The sequence below is a fragment of the Aegilops tauschii genome, chromosome 3, assembly GCF_002575655.3.
Source record: "Aegilops tauschii subsp. strangulata cultivar AL8/78 chromosome 3, Aet v6.0, whole genome shotgun sequence".
Taxonomy (NCBI): domain Eukaryota; kingdom Viridiplantae; phylum Streptophyta; class Magnoliopsida; order Poales; family Poaceae; genus Aegilops; species Aegilops tauschii.
The window spans coordinates 617,771,246-617,790,311 of NC_053037.3; the positions used below are offsets into that span (position 1 = coordinate 617,771,246).

Consider the following 19,066-nt stretch of genomic DNA (forward strand, 5'->3'; position numbering starts at 1 on the left):
TACAGAGAGGATAGCTATCGGATTGGACTTGCTTCCTTCAAGCAGATTCGGTTGCCCGTTGTCAATTCAAGATTACATGGGTGAGCCCCATAAGCAGAATTCAAACATGGATGCACGTAAAGATTAGTTCAGTAGCTAGCTATAAGATCAAACCCAAAACTATCCCTATCAAATCAACACAATAACTGGATGCTTTTCCAACAACTGGATTTGTTCCTAAAAAGGGAAAATGTAAAACCCCAACTTTAGAAATTCTGTCACTATCAAGTTTCACTTTTTTTAGAAAAGGAGGAGGACCCCCGGCCTCTGCATCTGGGCGATGCATGCAGCCACTTTATTAATTATTCACACAAGACCTTACAAAGTCATACAACAGTAAGACTAAAGCCACCGTCTAGGCAACACCCGTCGCTACTCCTATCCAGTTGATGAAGGGATGCTGATAGTCTGGGCCTAATACCAAACAGACCTCGCAGCCAAACCTAACATCTAAGACCTGAGGTCTCAACTAGGACTCCTGCCGGGTATGGGGCACCCACCAGTCCGGCGCACTCCTCAACCAGGACGCATGCCGGGTATGAGGCCGCCGCAGCCACCTGCCACCAATCCATCTTCAGTGTTGTACTATTGCATCTACCTTGCCCGGTCTAGCTGCCGTCGACGCCACCACGACGCCGGACAACGCCACCACCCTGCGCTTGTCCATCATCACACGCCCACCGCCGAGACCCCGCTGCTCCATGCCGCCGAGACCCGCCGTCGTCGACGCGAGAGAAGGCACACCACACCGCCTCACGCCTCTTTCATCCGGCGCCGCTCCACAACGATGCCCCCAATAGGGAACACGACACCGCAGCGCCGCCATCGTCCGATCCGGTGATCTTAGGATTTCTCCCGGAGCGGAACGAGCAGGTTGACGATAGTTGCTTGACGATGCCTTCATCAAGGTAACGACGTAGACGCCGCCCTCGCCCGCCATGACCGTAGTCGGCTCGGTTTTCACCGGCGACTATGTCTCCCTAACTCGCCGCCGGTGCTAATAGTGGGATCGAAGATCCGTCACTACGAGCCTGACCAACCGCCTTCGGTGGAGAAGGCAGCCACCACCACCATGCCCGGGCCAAGAGACCCGGACGTCCTCGTGCCGCGAAGATTACCCAGGGGGATCTCCTCTTGCCGTTGTCGAGACGAGGCGCAGCCGCAGTGGATCTTGATCTAAAACCCTCGGGCCCAAATCAGATCTCATCGCAGATAAAATCTCATCCGCCAACGGCAGCCGGAGATCTCCTGGCCACCGCCAACCCGTTGTGCACTGCCGTTGGAGGAGGAGGGAGATGGACGCCGCTGCCCCCATGTGTTACCTATTGGAAATATGCCCTAGAGGCAATAATAAATGGTTATTATTGTATTTCCTTGTTCATGATAATTGTCTATTGTTCAAGCTATAATTGTATTGACTGGAAACCGTAATACATGTATGAATACATAGACCACAACATGTCCCTAGTAAGCCTCTAGTTGACTAGCTCGTTGATCAATAGATGGTCATGGTTTCCTGGCCATGGACATTGGATGTCGTTGATAACGGGATCACATCATTGGGAGAATGATGTGATGGACAAGACCCAATCCTAAGCATAGCACAAGATCGTGTAGTTCGTTTGCTAAGATCTTTTCTAATGTCAAGTATCATTTCCTTATACCATGAGATTGTGCAACTCCCAGATACCGTAGCAATGCTTTGGGTGTACCAAACGTCACAACGTAACTGGGTGGCTATAAAGGTGCACTACAGGTATCTCCGAAAGTGTCTGTTGGGTTGGCACGAATCGAGACTGGGATTTGTCACTCCGTATGACGGAGAGGTATCTCTGGGCCCACTCGGTAATGCATCATCATAATGAGCTCAATGTGACTAATGAGTTAGCCACGGGATCATGCGTTACGGAACGAGTAAAGAGACTTGCCGGTAACGAGATTGAACGAGGTATTGGGATACCGACGATCGAATCTCGGGCAAGTAACATACCGATAGACAAAGGGAATTGTATACGGGATTGATTGAATCCCCGACAACGTGGTTCATCCGATGAGATCATCGTGGAACATGTGGGAGCCAATATGGGTATCCAGATCCCGCTATTGGTTATTGGCCGGAGAGGTGTCTCGGTCATGTCTGCATGGTTCCTGAACCCGTAGGGTCTACACTTAAGGTTCGGTGACGCTAGAGTTGTTATGGGAAATAGTATGTGGTTACTGAAGGTTGTTCAGAGTCCCGGATGAGATCCTGGACATGATGAGGAGCTCCGGAATGGTCCGGAGGTGAAGATCGGTATATTGGACGAAGGGTATTGGAGTCCGGAATTGTTCCGGGGGTACCAGGCTATGGCCAGCATGTCCGAAAGGGGTTTCAGAGGCCCCGGCAAGCGTTGGGGGGACTTATGGGCCAAGGGGAAGGGGCAAACCAGCCCACTAAGGGGCTGTGCGCCCCTCCCAACCCCTCTCATGTAACCAGGAGAGGTGGGGGCGCCACCCCTAGGGCAGCCGCCCCTCCCGGCTTGGGGGGCAAGTTTCCTGGGGGTGGGGGCGCCCAAACCCATCTAGGGTTTCCCCTGGCCGCCGCCTCCTCCTCTAGATCCATCTAGAGGGGCCGGCCCCCTCTTCCCTTCCCCTATATATAGTGAGGGGGTGGGAGGGCAGCCACACCCTTCCCTTGGCGCAGCCCTCTCCTCCTCCTCCTCCGTAGTGCTTAGCGAAGCTCTGCCGGAGAACCATGAGCTCCATTGCCACCACGCCGTCGTGCTGCTGGAGTTCTCCCTCAACTTCTCCTCTCCCCTTGCTGGATCAAGAAGGAGGAGACATCCCCGGGCTGTACGTGTGTTGAACGCGGGGGTGCCGTCCGTTCGGCGCTAGATCGGATCTTCCGCGATTTGAATCGCCGCGAGTACGACTCCATCAACCGCGTTCTTGTAACGCTTCCGCTTAGCGATCTTCAAGGGTATGAAGATGCACTCCCTCTCTCTCGTTGCTAGCATCTCCTAGATTGATCTTTGTGACATGTAGGAAAATTTTGAATTATTGCTACGTTCCCCAACAGTGGCATCATGAGCTAGGTCTATGCGTAGATTCTATGCACGAGTAGAACACAAAGTAGTTGTGGGCGATGATTTGTTGAATTTGCTTACCGTTACTAGTCTTATCTTGATTCGGCAGCATTGTGGGATGAAGTGGCCCGGACCGACCTTACACGTACTCTTACGTGAGACAGGTTCCACCGACTGACATGCACTTGATGCATAAGGTGGCTAGCGGGTGTCTGTCTCTCCCACTTTAGTCGGATCGGATTCGATGAAGAGGGTCCTTATGAAGGGTAAATAGCAATTGGCATGTCACCGTGGTGGCTTTTGCGTAGGTAAGAAACGTTCTTGCTAGAAACCCATAGCAGCCACGTAAAACATGCAACAACAATTAGAGGACATCTAACTTGGTTTTGCAGGGTATGCTATGTGATGTGATATGGCCAAAAGGATGTGATGAATTATATATATGTGATGTATCAGATTGATCATGTTCTTGTAATAGGAATCATGACTTGCATGTCGATGATTATGACAACCGGCAGGAGCCATAGGAGTTGTCTTAATTTATTGTATGACCTACGTGTCAATGAAAAACACCATGTAATTACTTTACTTTATTGCTAATCGTTAGCCATAGTAGTAGAAGTAATAGTTGGCGAGACAACTTCATGAAGACACGATCATGGAGATCATGATGATGTAGATCATGGTGTCTTGCCGGTGACGAAGGTGATCATGCCGCGCTTCGAAGATGGAGATCAAAAGGCGCAAGATGATATTGGCCATATCATGTCACTTTATGATTTGCATGTGATGTTTGTCATGTTTACATCTTATTTGCTTAGAACGACGGTAGCATAAATAAGATGATGCCTCACCTAAATTTCAAGAGATGTGTTCCCCCTAACTGTGCACCGTTGCGAAGGTTCGTTGTTTCGAAGCACCACGTGATGATCGGGTGTGATAGATTCTAACGTTCGCATACAACGGGCGTAAGCCAGATTTACACATGCGAACCACTTAGGTTGACCTGACGAGCCTAGCATGTACAGACATGGCCTCGGAATACAAGAGACCGAAAGGTCGAACATGAGTCGTATAGTAGATACGATCAACATGAAGATGTTCACCGATGATGACTAGTCCGTCTCACGTGATGATCGGACACGGCCTAGTTGACTCGGATCATGTATCACTTAGATGACTAGAGGGATGTCTATCTGAGTGGGAGTTCATTAAATAATCAGATGAACTTAATTATCATGAACATAGTCAAAAGTCTTTGCAAATTATGTCATAGCTTACGCTTTAGTTCTACTGTTTAAGATATGTTCCTAGAGAAAATTTAGTTGAAAGTTGATAGTAGCAATTATGCGGACTGGGTCCGTAAACTGAGGATTGTCCTCTTTGCCGCACAGAAGGCTTATGTCCTTAATGCACTGCTCGGTGTGCTGAACCTCGAGCGTCGTTTGTAGATGCTGCGAACACCTGACATACACGTTTTGATGACTACGTGATAGTTCAGTGCGTAATGTTAAAACGGTATAGAATTGAGGCACCGAAGACGTTTTAAAACGTCGCGGAACATATGAGATGTTTCAAGGGCTGAAATTGGGATTTCAGGCTTGTGCCCACGTCAGGAGGTGTGAGACCTCCGACAAGTTTCTTAAGCCTACAAACTAAGGGAGAAAAGCTCAATCGTTGAGCATGTGCTCAGATTGTCTGAGTACTACAATCGCTTGAATCGAGTGGGAGTTGTCTTCCAGATGAGATAGTGATGGTTCTCCAAAGTCACTGCCACCAAGCTACTGGAGCTTCGTGATGAACTATAACATATCAGGGATAGATATGATGATCCTTGAGCTATTCGCGATGTTTGACACCGCGAAAGTAGAAATCAAGTAGGAGCATCAATTGTTGATGGTTAGTAAAACCACTAGTTTCAAGAAGGGCAAGGGCAAGAAGGGATACTTCATGAAACGACAAATCAGTTGCAGCTCTAGTGAAGAAACCCAAGGTTGAACCCAAACCTGAGACTAAGTGCTTCTGAAATGAGGGGAACGGTCACTGAAGCGAACTGCCCTAGACACTTCGTAGATGAGAAGGCTGGCAAGGTCGACAGAAGTATATTGGATATACATTATATTAATGTGTACTTTACTAGTACTCCTAGTAGCACCAGGGTATTAGATACCGGTTCGGTTGCTAAGTGTTAGTAACTCGAAATAAAAGCTGCGGAATAAACGGAGACTAACTAAAGATGAGATGATGATATGTGTTGGAAGTGTTTCCAAGGTTGATGTGATCAAGCATCGCATGCTCCCTCTACCATCGAGATTGGTGTTAAACCTAAATAATTGTTATTTGGTGTTGTTGAGCATAGACATGATTGGATTATGTTTATCGCAATACGGTTATTCATTTAAGGAGAATAATGGTTACGCTGTCTATTTGAATAATACCTTCAATGGTCTTGCACCTAAAATGAATGGTTTATTGAATCTCGATCGTAGTGATACACATGTTCATGCCAAAAGATATAAGATAGTAATGATAGTACCACATACTTGTGGCACTGCCACTTGAGTCATATTAGTATATATATGCATGAAGAAAGTCCATACAGATGGATCGTTTGGACTCACTTGATTTTGAATCACTTGAGACATGCAAATCATACCACATGGGCAAGATGACTGAAAGGCCTCGTTTTCAGTAAGATGGAACAAGAAAGCAACTTGTTGGAAGTAATACATTTTGATGTGTGCAGTCCAATGAGTGCTGAGGCATGCAGTGGATATCGTTATGTTCTTACTTCACAGATGATTTGAGTAGATGCTGAGTATATTTACTTGATGAAACACAAGTCTGAATTGTTGAAAGGTTCAAGTAATTTTAGAGTGAAGTTAAAGATCCTCGTGACAAGAGGATAAAATGTCTGTGATATGATCATAGAGATAAATATCTGAGTTACGAGTTTGGCACACAATTAAGACATTGAGGAAATTCTTTCACAACTAATACCGCCTAGAACACCATAGTGTGATGGTGTGTCCGAACATCATAACTGCACCCTATTGGATATGGTGCATACCATGATGTCTCTTATCGAATTACACTATCGTTTATGGGTTAGGCATTAGAGACAACCGCATTCACTTTAAATAGGGCACCACACAATTCCGTTGAGACGACACCGTATGAACTATGGTTTAGAGAAACCTAAGCTATCATTTCTTAAAAGTTTGGGGCTGCGACGCTTATGTGAAAAAGTTTCAGGCTGATAAGCTCGAACCCAAAGTGGATAAATGCATCTTCATAGAATACCCAAAACAGTTGGGTATACCTCCTATTTCAGATCTGGAAGCAAAAATGATTGTTTCTAGAAACGGGTCCTTTCTCGAGGAAAAAGTTTCTCTCGAAAGAATTGAGTGGGAGGATGGTGGAGACTTGATGAGGTTATTGAACCATGACTTCAACTAGTGTGTTGCAGGGCACAGGAAGTTGTTCCTGTGGCACCTACACCAATTGAAGTGGAAGCTTATGATAGTGATCATGAAACTTCGGATCAAGTCACTACCAAACCTTGTAGGCCGACAAGGATGCGTACTACTTCAGAGTGGTACATAATCCTGTCTTGGAAGTCATGTTGCTGGACAACAATGAACCTACGAGCTATGGAGAAGCGATGGTGGGCCCGGATTTCGACGAATGGCTCGAGGCCATAAAATCCGAGAGAGGATCCATGTATAAAAACAAAGTACAGACTTTGGAAGAACTACTTGATGGTCGTAAGGCTGTTGGGTGCAGATGGATTTTAAAAGGAAGACAGACAATGATGGTAAGTGTCACCATTAAGAAAGCTCGACTTGTCGTTAAGATGTTTTCCGACAAGTTCAAGGAGTTGACTGCGATGGGACTTTCTCACTCGTAGCGATGCTAAGGGTGTGTTGGAATTATATCAGCAGTTACTGCATTATTTATGAAATCTTGCAGATAGGATGTCAAAACATTGTTTCCTCGACGATTTTCTTGAGGAAAGGTTGTATGTGATACAACCAGAAGGTTTTGTCAATCCTGAAAGATGCTAACAAGTATGCAAAGCTCCAGCAATCCTTCTAAGGACTGGAGTAAGCATCTCGGAGTTGGAATGTACGCTTTGATGAGATGATCAAAGATTTTAGGTTTATACAAAGTTTATGAGAAACTTGTATTTCCAAAGAAGTGAGTGGGCTATAGAATTTTTGATGAGTATATGTTGTTGACATATTGTTGATCATAAATGATGTAGAATTTCTGGAAAGCATACAGGGTTATTTGAAAAGTGTTTTTCAATGGAAAACCTGGATTAACCTACTTAAACATTGAGCATCAAGATCTATAAGGATAGATAAAAAACGCTTAATAGTACTTTCAAATGAATACATACCATGACAAGATTTTGAAGGAGTTCAAAATAGATCAGCAAAGAAGGAGTTCTTGGCTGTGTTACAAGGTGTGAGTATTGAGTAAGACTCAAGACCTGACCACGGCAGAAGAGAGAGAAAGGACGAAGGTCGTCCCCTATGCTTTAGACGTAGGCTCTACAGTATGCTATGCTGTGTACCGCACCTGAAGTGTGCCTTGCCATGAGTTAGTCAAGGGGTACAATAGTGATACAGGAATGGATCACATGACAGTGGTCAAACTTATCCTTAGTATCTAGTGGACTAAGGAATTTTCTCGATTATGGAGGTGGAAAAGGAGTTCGTCATAAAGGGTTACGTCGATGCAAACTTTGACAGTAATCCGGATGACTCTGAGTAGTAAACCGGATTCGTATAGTAGAGCAGTTATTAGGAATAGCTCCAAGTAGCGCGTGGTAGCTGCATCTACAAGATGACATAGAGATTTGTAAAGCACACACGGATCTGAATGTTGCAGACCCGTTGACTAAAACCTCTCTCGTAAGCATAACATGATCAAACCCTAGAACTCATTGAGTGTTAATCACATGGTGATGTGAACTAGATTATTGACTCTAGTAAACTCTTGGGTATTAGTCACATGGCGATGTGAACTTTGAGTGTTAATCACATGGTGATGTGAACTAGATTATTGACTCTAGTGCAAGTGGGAGACTATTGGAAATATGCCCTAGAGGCAATAATAAATTGTTATTATTGTATTTCCTTGTTCATGATAATTGTCTATTGTTCATGCTATAATTGTATTGACTGGAAACCGTAATACATGTGTGAATACATAGACCACAACATGTCCCTAGTAAGCCTCTAGTTGACTAGCTCGTTGATCAATAGATGGTCATGGTTTCCTGGCCATGGAGATTGGATGTCGTTGATAACGGGATCACATCGTTGGAAGAATGATGTGATGGACAAGACCCAATCCTAAGCATAGCACAAGATCGTGTAGTTCGTTTGCTAAGAGCTTTTCTAATGTCAAGTATCATTTCCTTATACCATGAGATTGTGCAACTCCCGGATACCGTAGGAATGCTTTGGGTGTACCAAACGTCACAACGTAACTGGGTGGCTATAAAGGTGCACTACAGGTATCTCCGAAAGTGTCTGTTGGGTTGGCACGAATCGAGACTGGGATTTGTCACTCCGTATGACGGAGAGGTATCTCTGGGCCCACTCGGTAATGCATCATCATAATGAGCTCAATGTGACTAATGAGTTAGCCACGGGATCATGCGTTACTGAACGAGTAAAGAGACTTGCCGGTAACGAGATTGAACGAGGTATTGGGATACCGACGATCGAATCTCGGGCAAGTAACATACTGATAGACAAAGGGAATTGTATACGGGATTGATTGAATCCCCGACAACGTGGTTCATCCGATGAGATCATCGTGGAACATGTGGGAGCGAATATGGGTATCCAGATCCCGCTATTGGTTATTGGCCGGAGAGGTGTCTCGGTCATGTCTGCATGGTTCCCGAACCCGTAGGGTCTACACACTTAAGGTTCGGTGACGCTAGACTTGTTATGGGAAATAGTATGTGGTTACCGAAGGTTGTTCGGAGTACCGGATGAGATCCCGGACATGACGAGGAGCTCCGGCATGGTCCGGAGGTGAAGATCGGTATATTGGACGAAGGGTATTGGAGTCCAGAATTGTTCCGGGGGTACCAGGCTATGGCCAGCATGTCCGAAAGGGGTTTCGGAGGCCCCGACAAGCGTTGGGGGAACTTATGGGCCAAGGGGAAGGGGCAAACCAGCCCACTAAGGGGCTGTGCGCCCCTCCCAACCCCTCTCATGTAACCAGGAGAGGTGGGGGCGCAACCCCTAGGGCAGCCGCCCCTCCTGGCTTGGGGGGGGGGCAAGTTTGCTAGGGGGTGGGGGCGCCCAAACCCATCTAGGGTTTCCCCTGGCCGCCGCCTCCTGCTCTAGATCCATCTAGAGGGGCCGGCCCCCTCTTCCCTTCCCCCTATATATAGTGAGGGGGTGGGAGGGCAGCCACACCCTTCCCTTGGCGCAGCCCTCTCCTCCTCCAACTCCTCCTCCTCCGTAGTGCTTAGCGAAGTTCTGCTGGAGAACCACGAGCTCCATTGCCACCACGCCGTCGTGCTGCTGGAGTTCTCCCTCAACTTCTCCTCTCCCCTTGCTGGATCAAGAAGGAGGAGACGTGCCTGGGCTGTACGTGTGTTGAACGCGGAGGCGCCGTCCGTTCGGCGCTAGATTGGATCTTCCGCGATTTGAATCGCCGCGAGTACGACTCCATCAACCACGTTCTTGTAACGCTTCCACTTAGCGATCTTCAAGGGTATGAAGATGCACTCCCTCTCTCTCGTTGCTAGCATCTCCTAGATTGATCTTGGTGACACGTAGGAAATGTTTGAATTATTGCTACGTTCCCCAACATTACCGCCGGCCGAGGACTGCGTCGCCGCCGCCGCCTCACCACAGGGGTTTCGCCCCGCGGCATCCTCAGCGACGGCGGCGGTAGTGGGAGGCGATGGAGGGGGAGGGCTGAGGGCGGTGTGGACGGGGACTCCACTTCCCGGCCTTTCCACCAACCAGGGATGCATACCGCCATTTTAGTATGAGTACCAAGATAAACATGGTCCTTAGAATTTTTTAAATGAGTATCAAGATATTTCTTATTGAGATATTCCACCACACACCAAGCTTGATTCTCAATAAACGGGGGAAAACCCCTGTGCATCACCTGCCAATTCTAGAAATTGAACTCGGGTCGCTAGGCTGCACAACCGCAATGCCCAACCACTGAGCCGAGGCTCAAGTTTTACTAACTTTATCTTTATCTTTATCTTTACCTAATAATAAAAGGGTTAACACTTCTTCCTCCCTAATTTGCGTACGTCATCCTCGTTGCCATAGTTTCGTACATCGTCCTTGCTGCCATAATTTCGTCCGTTCGCTTGTACATTGTTTGCAACTTCGTGTGTATAATGGGCCAAAAAAATGTTACGGGCTAAAACAAACAGATCAGCCCTCCCCTCCCTTCCGTTATGGGGGGAGCAAACCGAGTTTGATCAACTTTCGTATTCCAATAAATACTACTCCCCTTTGGGCCTTTATCTAAGGACACCATAAGTAGGGAGGCCGCCGTGTCTTGGCATCTATACCTCTTCTCTCGATGTAATCCTTAATGTAACTTGTGAAAGATAATAAGCGTTCCTACTCCCTCGAGGGGAGCCGCGTCTCGTATATATTGATGTGGGGCAGAAGCCTTGCCTTGGCGTACAAGAGATATTACAGAAGTTTGAGTAGAACAAGGAATAGGAAGGAGGTTGAGATTACAATGCAACGGGTTACAGAAATATTCTCTAACACCCTCCCTTAATCTTAACTATCCTAGATTAAGATTACTCTTGAACTCCTCAAATGGTCTTGCTGGTAATGCCTTTGTAAAGCCGTCTGCTACTTGATCCTTGGAGGGAATAAACCGTATCTCGAGTTTCTTTGCTGCAACTCTTTCTCGCACAAAGTGAAAATCAATTTCGATGTGCTTTGTCCTTGCATGAAACACAGGATTTGCAGACAAATATGTTTCTCCCAAGTTATCACACCATAAACATGAGATACGATTCTTCTTGATTCCCAATTCCTCCAAAAGTGATTCAACCCAAATGATTTCAGCAGTTGCATTCACCAAGGACTTGTATTCAGCTTCTGTACTTGACCGTGACACAGTGGCTTGCTTTCTAGCACTCCAAGAAATAAGATTAGACCCAAAGAATACTGCAAAGCCTCAGAGAATGCACTCACAAGAGAGGAACTAGAACGTTTGAAATGAAGTCCTATTCCCATAGTATGCTTCACATATCTTACAATCCTCTTGACAGCTGACCAATGTGCAGAAGTAGGTGCATGCAGATATTGACAAACCTTGTTGACAGCAAAAGAGATATCTGGACGTGTGAGAGTTAGATATTGTAATGCTCCCACAGTACTCGTATACCTTGTGCTTTCCTCCTCCTGAAGTGGCACACCTTCATATGCTGAAAGTTTTTCTGAGGAAGACAAAGGTGTAGGAACTGGCTTACAATTTTTCATTCCCATGCGAGACAGAAGCTCAATGATATATTTCTCCTGATTTAACACAATTCCATCTTGAGTTTTCTTGACCTCAATACCTAGGAAGAAATGCAAATCACCTAGGCCCTTCAAGGCAAACTCTGAGCTCAAGTCATGCAGAAGTGCATTAGTAGCATTTTGTGAAGAACTTGCAACTATGATATCATCAACATATATAAGCACAAAAATGACTACTCCAGCCTTGTTATAAATAAACAAAGATGTATCAGCTTTGGAGGCAATGAAACCAATATATTTCAACTGTAAGCTCAATCTAGAGTACCATGCTCTGGGTGCTTGTTTTAAACCATAGAGTGCTTTGTCAAGCTTGCAAACATAATGTGGTGACTTCTTATCCTCATAACCAGGTGGTTGTCTCATAAACACTTCCTCTTCTAGAATACCATGCAAAAACGCATTCTGTACATGTAGCTGTTGTAGACTTCAACCCTTGGATACAGCAATGGCTAGCACAAGTCTGATAGTTGCAGCTTTAACAACAGGACTGAAAGTGTCCTCATAATCAATACCATAACGTTGTTTAAAACCCTTTGCAACTAGACGTGCTTTGTACCTGTCAATGGAGCCATCTGCCTTCTTTATAATTCTGTAAACCCATTTGCAATCGATGATATTTCTACCTTTTTGATTTGGTACAAGATGCCATGTCTTGTACCTCATAAGTGCAGAGTATTCCTCATCCATTGCCTTCTTCCACTTAGGATCATCAAGTGCACTATTTAATGTTGTTGGTTCTCCTGAAATACACAACATTTCATACGGTATAGTCCCATCTTTTCTTATTTTAGGATTTCGTATACCTTTCTGTAACCGAGTCATAACTCGTGAAGGAGCTGTTGGCTGGACCACAGGAACACTCACCGCAGAAGATCCTGAGGAATCTGCATGTGCTGACACAGGCGAATCTGACGCCTCCTGTACAGAGGATCCCGTAGCCATTGGTGTAGCCGCTGGTGTGGCCGCCTCCTCTGAGTGCACACGGGTTCGCACTTTGTTCCTTTGTAGATCGATGTTACTACAGATGAAGTTGGTAAATTTCATTTTCATTAACCCTGGCAAATTTATTTCATTGGTCATGGTTATTTTAGTATTTTGACCATGGCAAATTTAGTTAACAAATCATGGCAAATTTTATTTTCTCGTTAATTAAGCATGGCATATTTTCAGTTTGATCATGGTAAATATAGTAATTGACAACTACAAATTTAGTTTATACACCATGGCAAATTATAGTTTCATGTATTTGCATGTCACATTTTGTTTATACACCATGGCAAATTATAGTTTCATGTATTTGCATGTCAAATTTACATTAATTTCCAAGACGATGGCAAATTTTTAGTAGATCATCATGGCAATTTTACAGGGCAATGTCAAACTTTTCTTACCATGGCAATTTTTCAGTGAATTTGCCATGGCAAATTCACTAGACCTCCCACAACAAATTCACAAACATGCCCATGGCAAGTTTGGTTTTTTCAAGCCGATGTCAAACTTTTCTTGCCATGGCAAGTTTCTCTTTTCAAGCTGATGTCAAAGTTTTTCTTGCCATGACAACTTCTTTTTTCAAGATGATTTCAAACTTCATCAAGATGTCCCACAGCAAATTCACTTACATGCCCATGGCAAGTTTCTTTTTTCAAGCCGATGCCAAACTTTTCTTGCCATGGCAACTTTCTTCTTTCAAGACGATGTCAAACTTTTCTTACCATGGCAATTTTTTTTGAATTTGCATGGCAAAATTCACTAGATGTCCCACGGCAAATTCACTAACATGCCCATGGCAAGTTTCTTTTTTCAAGCCGATGTCAAACTTTTCTTGCCATGGCAACTTTCTTTTTTCTAGACGATGTCAAACTTTTCTTACCATGACAATTTTTTTAGTCAATTTGCCATGGAAAATTTACGTAAATTCCCATGGAAATTTTTATTTTTTATTGCCATGGCAAGTTTTACTTCTTATTTGCCATGGCTAATTTACCTTTTCTTAACATGGAAAATTTACCTAAATTCCCATGGCAATTTTTAGCTTTTATTGCCATGGCAAGATTTACTATTTATTTGACCTTTATTAACATGGCTGATTTTACTTTTTTTTGCCATGTCAAATATATGCGAATTTTAATATGATTTTGGTTATGATCATGGCAAATTTAACTATATGCACCATGACCATTCTTTCTTCCTTTTTGCAACATGGCAAATTTCTTTTGCACAGGACCATGGCAAATTAAGTCTATGCATCATGGAAATTTTATTGTATGGATCATGGCATTTTGTAGTCTACATTTTAGTCTATGGATCATGCCATGAGATTATAGCCTATGCATTTCTATCATAAGATCATGTCAACATTCCATAATTTAAATATGATGGAAAATTTACATTTTCTGGAACGTTGCAAATTTTTACTATGTAGCATGGTAAATATACTTGTGTTCCCATGGCAATTTTTCATTTATTTTTTCATGGCAAAATTTACTCCATTTTTTTTGCCATGGCAAAATTTAATCCATTTTTGCCATGGAAAAAAAATACTTTTATTCACATGGCAAATTTTAGTTTAACTTGCCATGTGAAGTTTTTCTGCCTTTTATATTTGTGTATTGAAAGATGGCAAAGTTAAGAAATTTTTCTCATTGTTTTTTTTGCGTTTTCGGGCTTTTTTAGCGCTGCAGTATGCAATTGGGTTGTGCCTCACTTTTTCGGTTTCTGGCTGATGACTTGTGTGCCAAGTGGGCCACCAGGGGGGTCGTTCGGGACGGGACATTTTGTGACCGAACTGAATCGTTCGGTAGGTTCCCCACGATGTAACGAATGACTCGTTCGGGTTGGGAGTCTCCCAGCCCGAACGTTCGGTAGTTATCGACGTCCTATATATATTGGTCCCGTCCCGGCACATAATTCCTTGCACCTGCAGCGCACACAAGGGAAAAACACGCCATACCTCGATCTCGGCCATGCGTGCAAGCGGCGATCGATGATGACGACGTCAACTCTGTAGTGGTTCAACTCCGCCGTGGTCTGACCTCCCACCGGAACTCCTCGGCCTCATCTTCGGCATGATCCCCAGCATCGGCATGGTCCCAAGCACCGTAGATCTCGCGCGCTATCGAGCCGTCTGTCGCTCGTGGCATCGTGCTCTGCGTCGTCGAGGTCCGCCGAAGCGCCAGCTGCCTTGGATCCTGTCTTTTCGGGCAAGGTTTTTAAAACATCTGATCTCAACTGCGACGGACAGCCCATCCTCTCCATCCCAGAAACTGCGATCTGCATTGGCTCAACGGATGGCTGGCTAGCCGCCTGTTGCACTAATGCCCAGAAGAGACGTACCTATCTCTTGCACAACCCTTTCTATAGAACGACTGTGCTACTCTCCGAACTTGATGCCATCATCGGCAGTGTCCCAGAGTGGTTCCAGATCCACAAGGTGCTCGTACGGTCAAATCCGGATGACCTTGTCGTCCTCATGACCAACATCGCAAGCTACCCCGTCATTTTTATCCGCCCCGGGAAAGATGTTTGGTTGCCTAAGCCATATAGTACTATCTTCACTCGCATCGTCGAGATTGCATTCCTTGGAGACATGGTCTATGGAATCACTCAAGCTGAGGACCTCATCTCCCTCAATGTCAGCTTTGATAGCAATGGGCTACCTCTGGTCACCAATATCAAGCGCATCATTCAACATCAAATAGGTGATGATGATTCCGATGTGTGGAGCGATGTCGAGGATGAGGAGGCGGCTAATGATGATTTCAATGTGTGGAGCGATGATGAAGATGATGAGGCACGTGATGATGATTCCATTGTGCGGAGCGATGATGAGGATGAGGAGGCAGCTAATGATGATTCCAATGTGTGGAGCAACGACCACGAAGATGAGGAGGCGACTAGTGATGAGAATGTGAATGAGAACGAAGATGATGATATGGTGCTTAAAGAAGAGTGCGACGAGGCCGATGATAATCATGCGCTTGAAGAAGGGCGTGACAAGATTAAAGATGTCATCAAGTACGTATATGACGAAGAAGGCAGTGGTCATCTCTGCGTCATTAGGTACTTTGTTGAATCATGTGCAAAATTTCTCATGGTCAGGCGGCAACTAGTGATATAATACAATTCACGCGGTTTCAGCTTCACCCGCAAGGTGGATGTACACAAGGCAGATACCAACACAAGCATGTGGGTGCCAATGACGACTGAAAGATTGTGTTAAGCGTATGCCTAGCAGGGACGCGTTGCGTGTTATATACAGGCCACAATGCGGCTAGGGTTTACAAGGATCTGGATGGTTAGGTTGTTGGATTGATCTCCAAGTTAACTATACAAGATAGAGATCCTCCAACAACCTACCAACCAAGTTACATTGAGATAAACATGCCGCACCGGCCCTACAACGTATATACGGTTTATACTCCACCATAATGCGCAAAGAAGTATTCTAACACTCCCCCTCAATCATAACTTTACCAAGTTGAGATTGTTCTTAAACTCTTCTAATTTCTGCCAAGATAAGGCTTTAGTGAATCCATCTGCAACTTGATCATTCGTGGGAATGAAACGAATATCAAGTAGCTTCTTAGCTACTCTTTCTCGCACAAAATGATAATCTACTTCAATATGCTTTGTTCTTGCATGAAACACTGGATTTGCTGAAAGGTAAGTGGCACCAATATTATCACACCACAAACGTGCAATAGGAGAATGACTCACACGAAGCTCATTTAGTAAGGTTTGAATCCATATTAATTCTGCTGTAGCATTGGCCAAGGCTTTGTACTCAGCTTCTGTACTTGATCTTGATACAGTAGCTTGTTTCCGTGCACTCCATGAAATAAGATTTGGTCCAAAGAAAACAGCAAAGCCCCCTGTTGATCTTCTATTATCAGGACAACCTGCCCGATCTGCATCAGAAAATACACTCACCAAAGTTGATGTTGACCTTGTGACTTTCAAACCTGTACTCATAGTGCCTCTTAGATATCTCAAGATCCTCTTTACTGCTGTCCAGTGTGCAAGAGTAGGAGTGTGCAAGAACTGACATACTTTATTGATAGGAAAAGATATATCAGGTCTTGTAAGCGTTAAATATTGCAAGGCACCTACAACACTTCTATAGTTTGTAGATTCTTCAGCACTCAAAGGCTCACCTTCTTCTTTTGACAATTTTTCAGAAGTTGAGAGAGGCATATTCGAAATCTTGCAATTCATCATACCTACTCGTTTTAACACATCTGACACATACTTTTCTTGACTCAAGACTATGCCATCTTTAACCTTCTTTACCTCTATTCCCAAGAAATAGTGCAAATCACCAAGATCTTTTAGAGCAAAGTCTCTCCTTAGATCTTCAAGCAATGCCCTAGTCGCATCCTGTGATGAGCTTGCAACAATAATATCATGAACATATACTAACATGAAAATGGTGATTTTTCCTTTTCTATAGAAGAACAGTGATGTGTCAGCTCTGGATGGCCGAAAACCAAGCCTTTGGAGTTTCTCACTCAGCCTAGAGTACCATGCTCTGGGTGCTTGTTTCAAACCATATAAAGCCTTATCAAGCCTGCAAACATAATTATGTTTATCCTTTACCTCATACCCAGGTGGTTGCTTCATATACACTTCCTCCTATAGAACGCCATGAAGAAACACATTCTGCACATCCAATTGATGAAGACTCCAGTTGTTTGATACTGCAATAGAGAGAACAAGTCTGACAGTAGCTGCTTTCACAACTGGGCTAAAGGTATCTTCACAATCTATCCCATACCTTTGCTTAAAACCCTTTGCAACTAGTCTAGCTTTGTATCTATCTATTTCTCTATAAAACCATTTACAATCAATTATATTTCTGCCTTTTGCCGGAGGAACTAAATGCCATGTTCTGTTTTTCATGAGAGCATTATATTCCTCATCCATTGCATTTTTCCAGTCTTTATCTTCTAAAGCTTCTATCAAGTTGCATGGTTCTCCTGTAGTAGCAAGGCCAACAAATCGCACCTTATCATACCTGACTGTACCATCCGTACGTATTTTTGGTGTCGAAATACCATGTTGTGATCTTGTTGTTCTCTGTGTTGGTGCAGGAATAACCGCAGAACCATCAGCCGCAGAAGATCCATCCGTCCTCGTACCAGGCGCCGGAGCAGCCGATCCGGATGCATCAAATCCGATGCGGATGCTGTCGGCCTCATGCGACGCGCCTAATTGGCCGGCACGAGGGGCAAGGCGAATGCTGCCCCCTGCCCGTGAGGCACCCGGCTAGTCGGCCTGACTGCGCGCAGGAGACCGCGCCACCTGGCGGTTCAGGACAGGCGCGCTGGACCCATCGGGCGCGCGCTTCCGGGCCCGCGGCTGGACGCGTGGGACGTCGCTGGTGGCTCGCCTCCTCCCGCGGCGGATACGCCGCCACTGCTGCTGACAGGCGTGCCAGACGAGGGGAAATCAACCCCGGGATCGCCGCTATCAGGATCTGCTGCAGCACCTGAATCTGCATGGTGTTCCGCGCCTGTCTGCTGCATAAAATCATGAAACACAACCGGATTTCCACCAAAATTAACAGCAGGATTTTTATGAAGATCAACCGATGGATCAGCTGTTTGTTCGTCCCCATGATCAAGAGGTGCAGAGGGTATAGTTTCAGGAAGGAGGAGAACTTCGGAGCGAAGAGGAGTCCCGGCGTTTGGATTTAAAGCAGCAAAGGGAAAAATGGATTCATCAAAGATGACATCACGGGAAATATAAACCCGTCCTGCTTGTATATCGATACATTTGAAACCTTTGTGAAGATTGTTGTAGCCAAGAAAAACACATTGTTTTGAGCGGAATTCTAGCTTTCTAGAGTTGGGATGGAGATTTGGCCAGCAAGCGCAACCAAAAGTGCGGAGAGCATGATAATTGGGTTTTTCATGAAACAATTTTTCCAAGGGAGTTTCAAGGTTGATTACCTTGCTAGGAGTGTGGTTTATGAGATAGGTGGCAGCGAGGAATGCTTCGTCCCAAAATTTCAAGGGCATGGAAGCATGAGCCAAAAGTGAGAGACCTACATCGACAATGTGGCGGTGTTTTCTCTCGGCTGACCCATTCTGTTGATGGGCATGAGGACATGACACATGGTGTGTAATGCCTATCTAGTGGAAAAGGAGTTTAGGCGCTCATACTCGCCTCCCCAGTCCGTTTGCATAGTGATAATTTTTCGGTCAAAAAGACGTTCAACTAGCACTTGAAACTCATGAAAAACTTTGAACACTTCTGATCTATGTTTGAGAATGTAGATCCAAGTGAACTTACTGAAATCATCTATGAAACTCACATAATAGTTTTTCTTATTGATTGAATCTCTGGCAGGCCCCCATATATCAGAAAAAACTAGCTCTAAAGGAGCATTGGAAACACTACTAGAATTCGGATAGG

At 44.8% G+C, this 19,066-nt stretch overlaps 1 protein-coding gene across 1 annotated transcript; it reads right to left on the reverse strand.

Moving 5' to 3' along the window:
• Positions 1-12,076: 12,076 nt before the first annotated feature.
• On the reverse strand, positions 12,077-12,592 carry LOC120976136 (uncharacterized mitochondrial protein AtMg00820-like). Its single transcript, XM_040402962.1, has 2 exons — positions 12,454-12,592; positions 12,077-12,390 (listed from the first exon to the last, which is right to left on the reverse strand). Exons 1-2 carry the CDS (start codon positions 12,590-12,592, stop codon positions 12,077-12,079), a joined length of 453 nt encoding a protein of 150 aa, XP_040258896.1.
• Between the last annotated feature and the right edge of the window lie 6,474 nt (positions 12,593-19,066).

Excerpts from the sequence above, each read along its gene's own strand:
- LOC120976136 (XM_040402962.1), bottom strand. The coding sequence starts at position 12,592 with ATGGCTACGGGATCCTCTGTACAGGAGGCGTCAGATTCGCCTGTGTCA. Across the intron at positions 12,391-12,453 it reads TATGACTCGGTTACAGAAAG|GAGAACCAACAACATTAAAT; the intron begins GTATACGAAATC and ends TGTGTATTTCAG.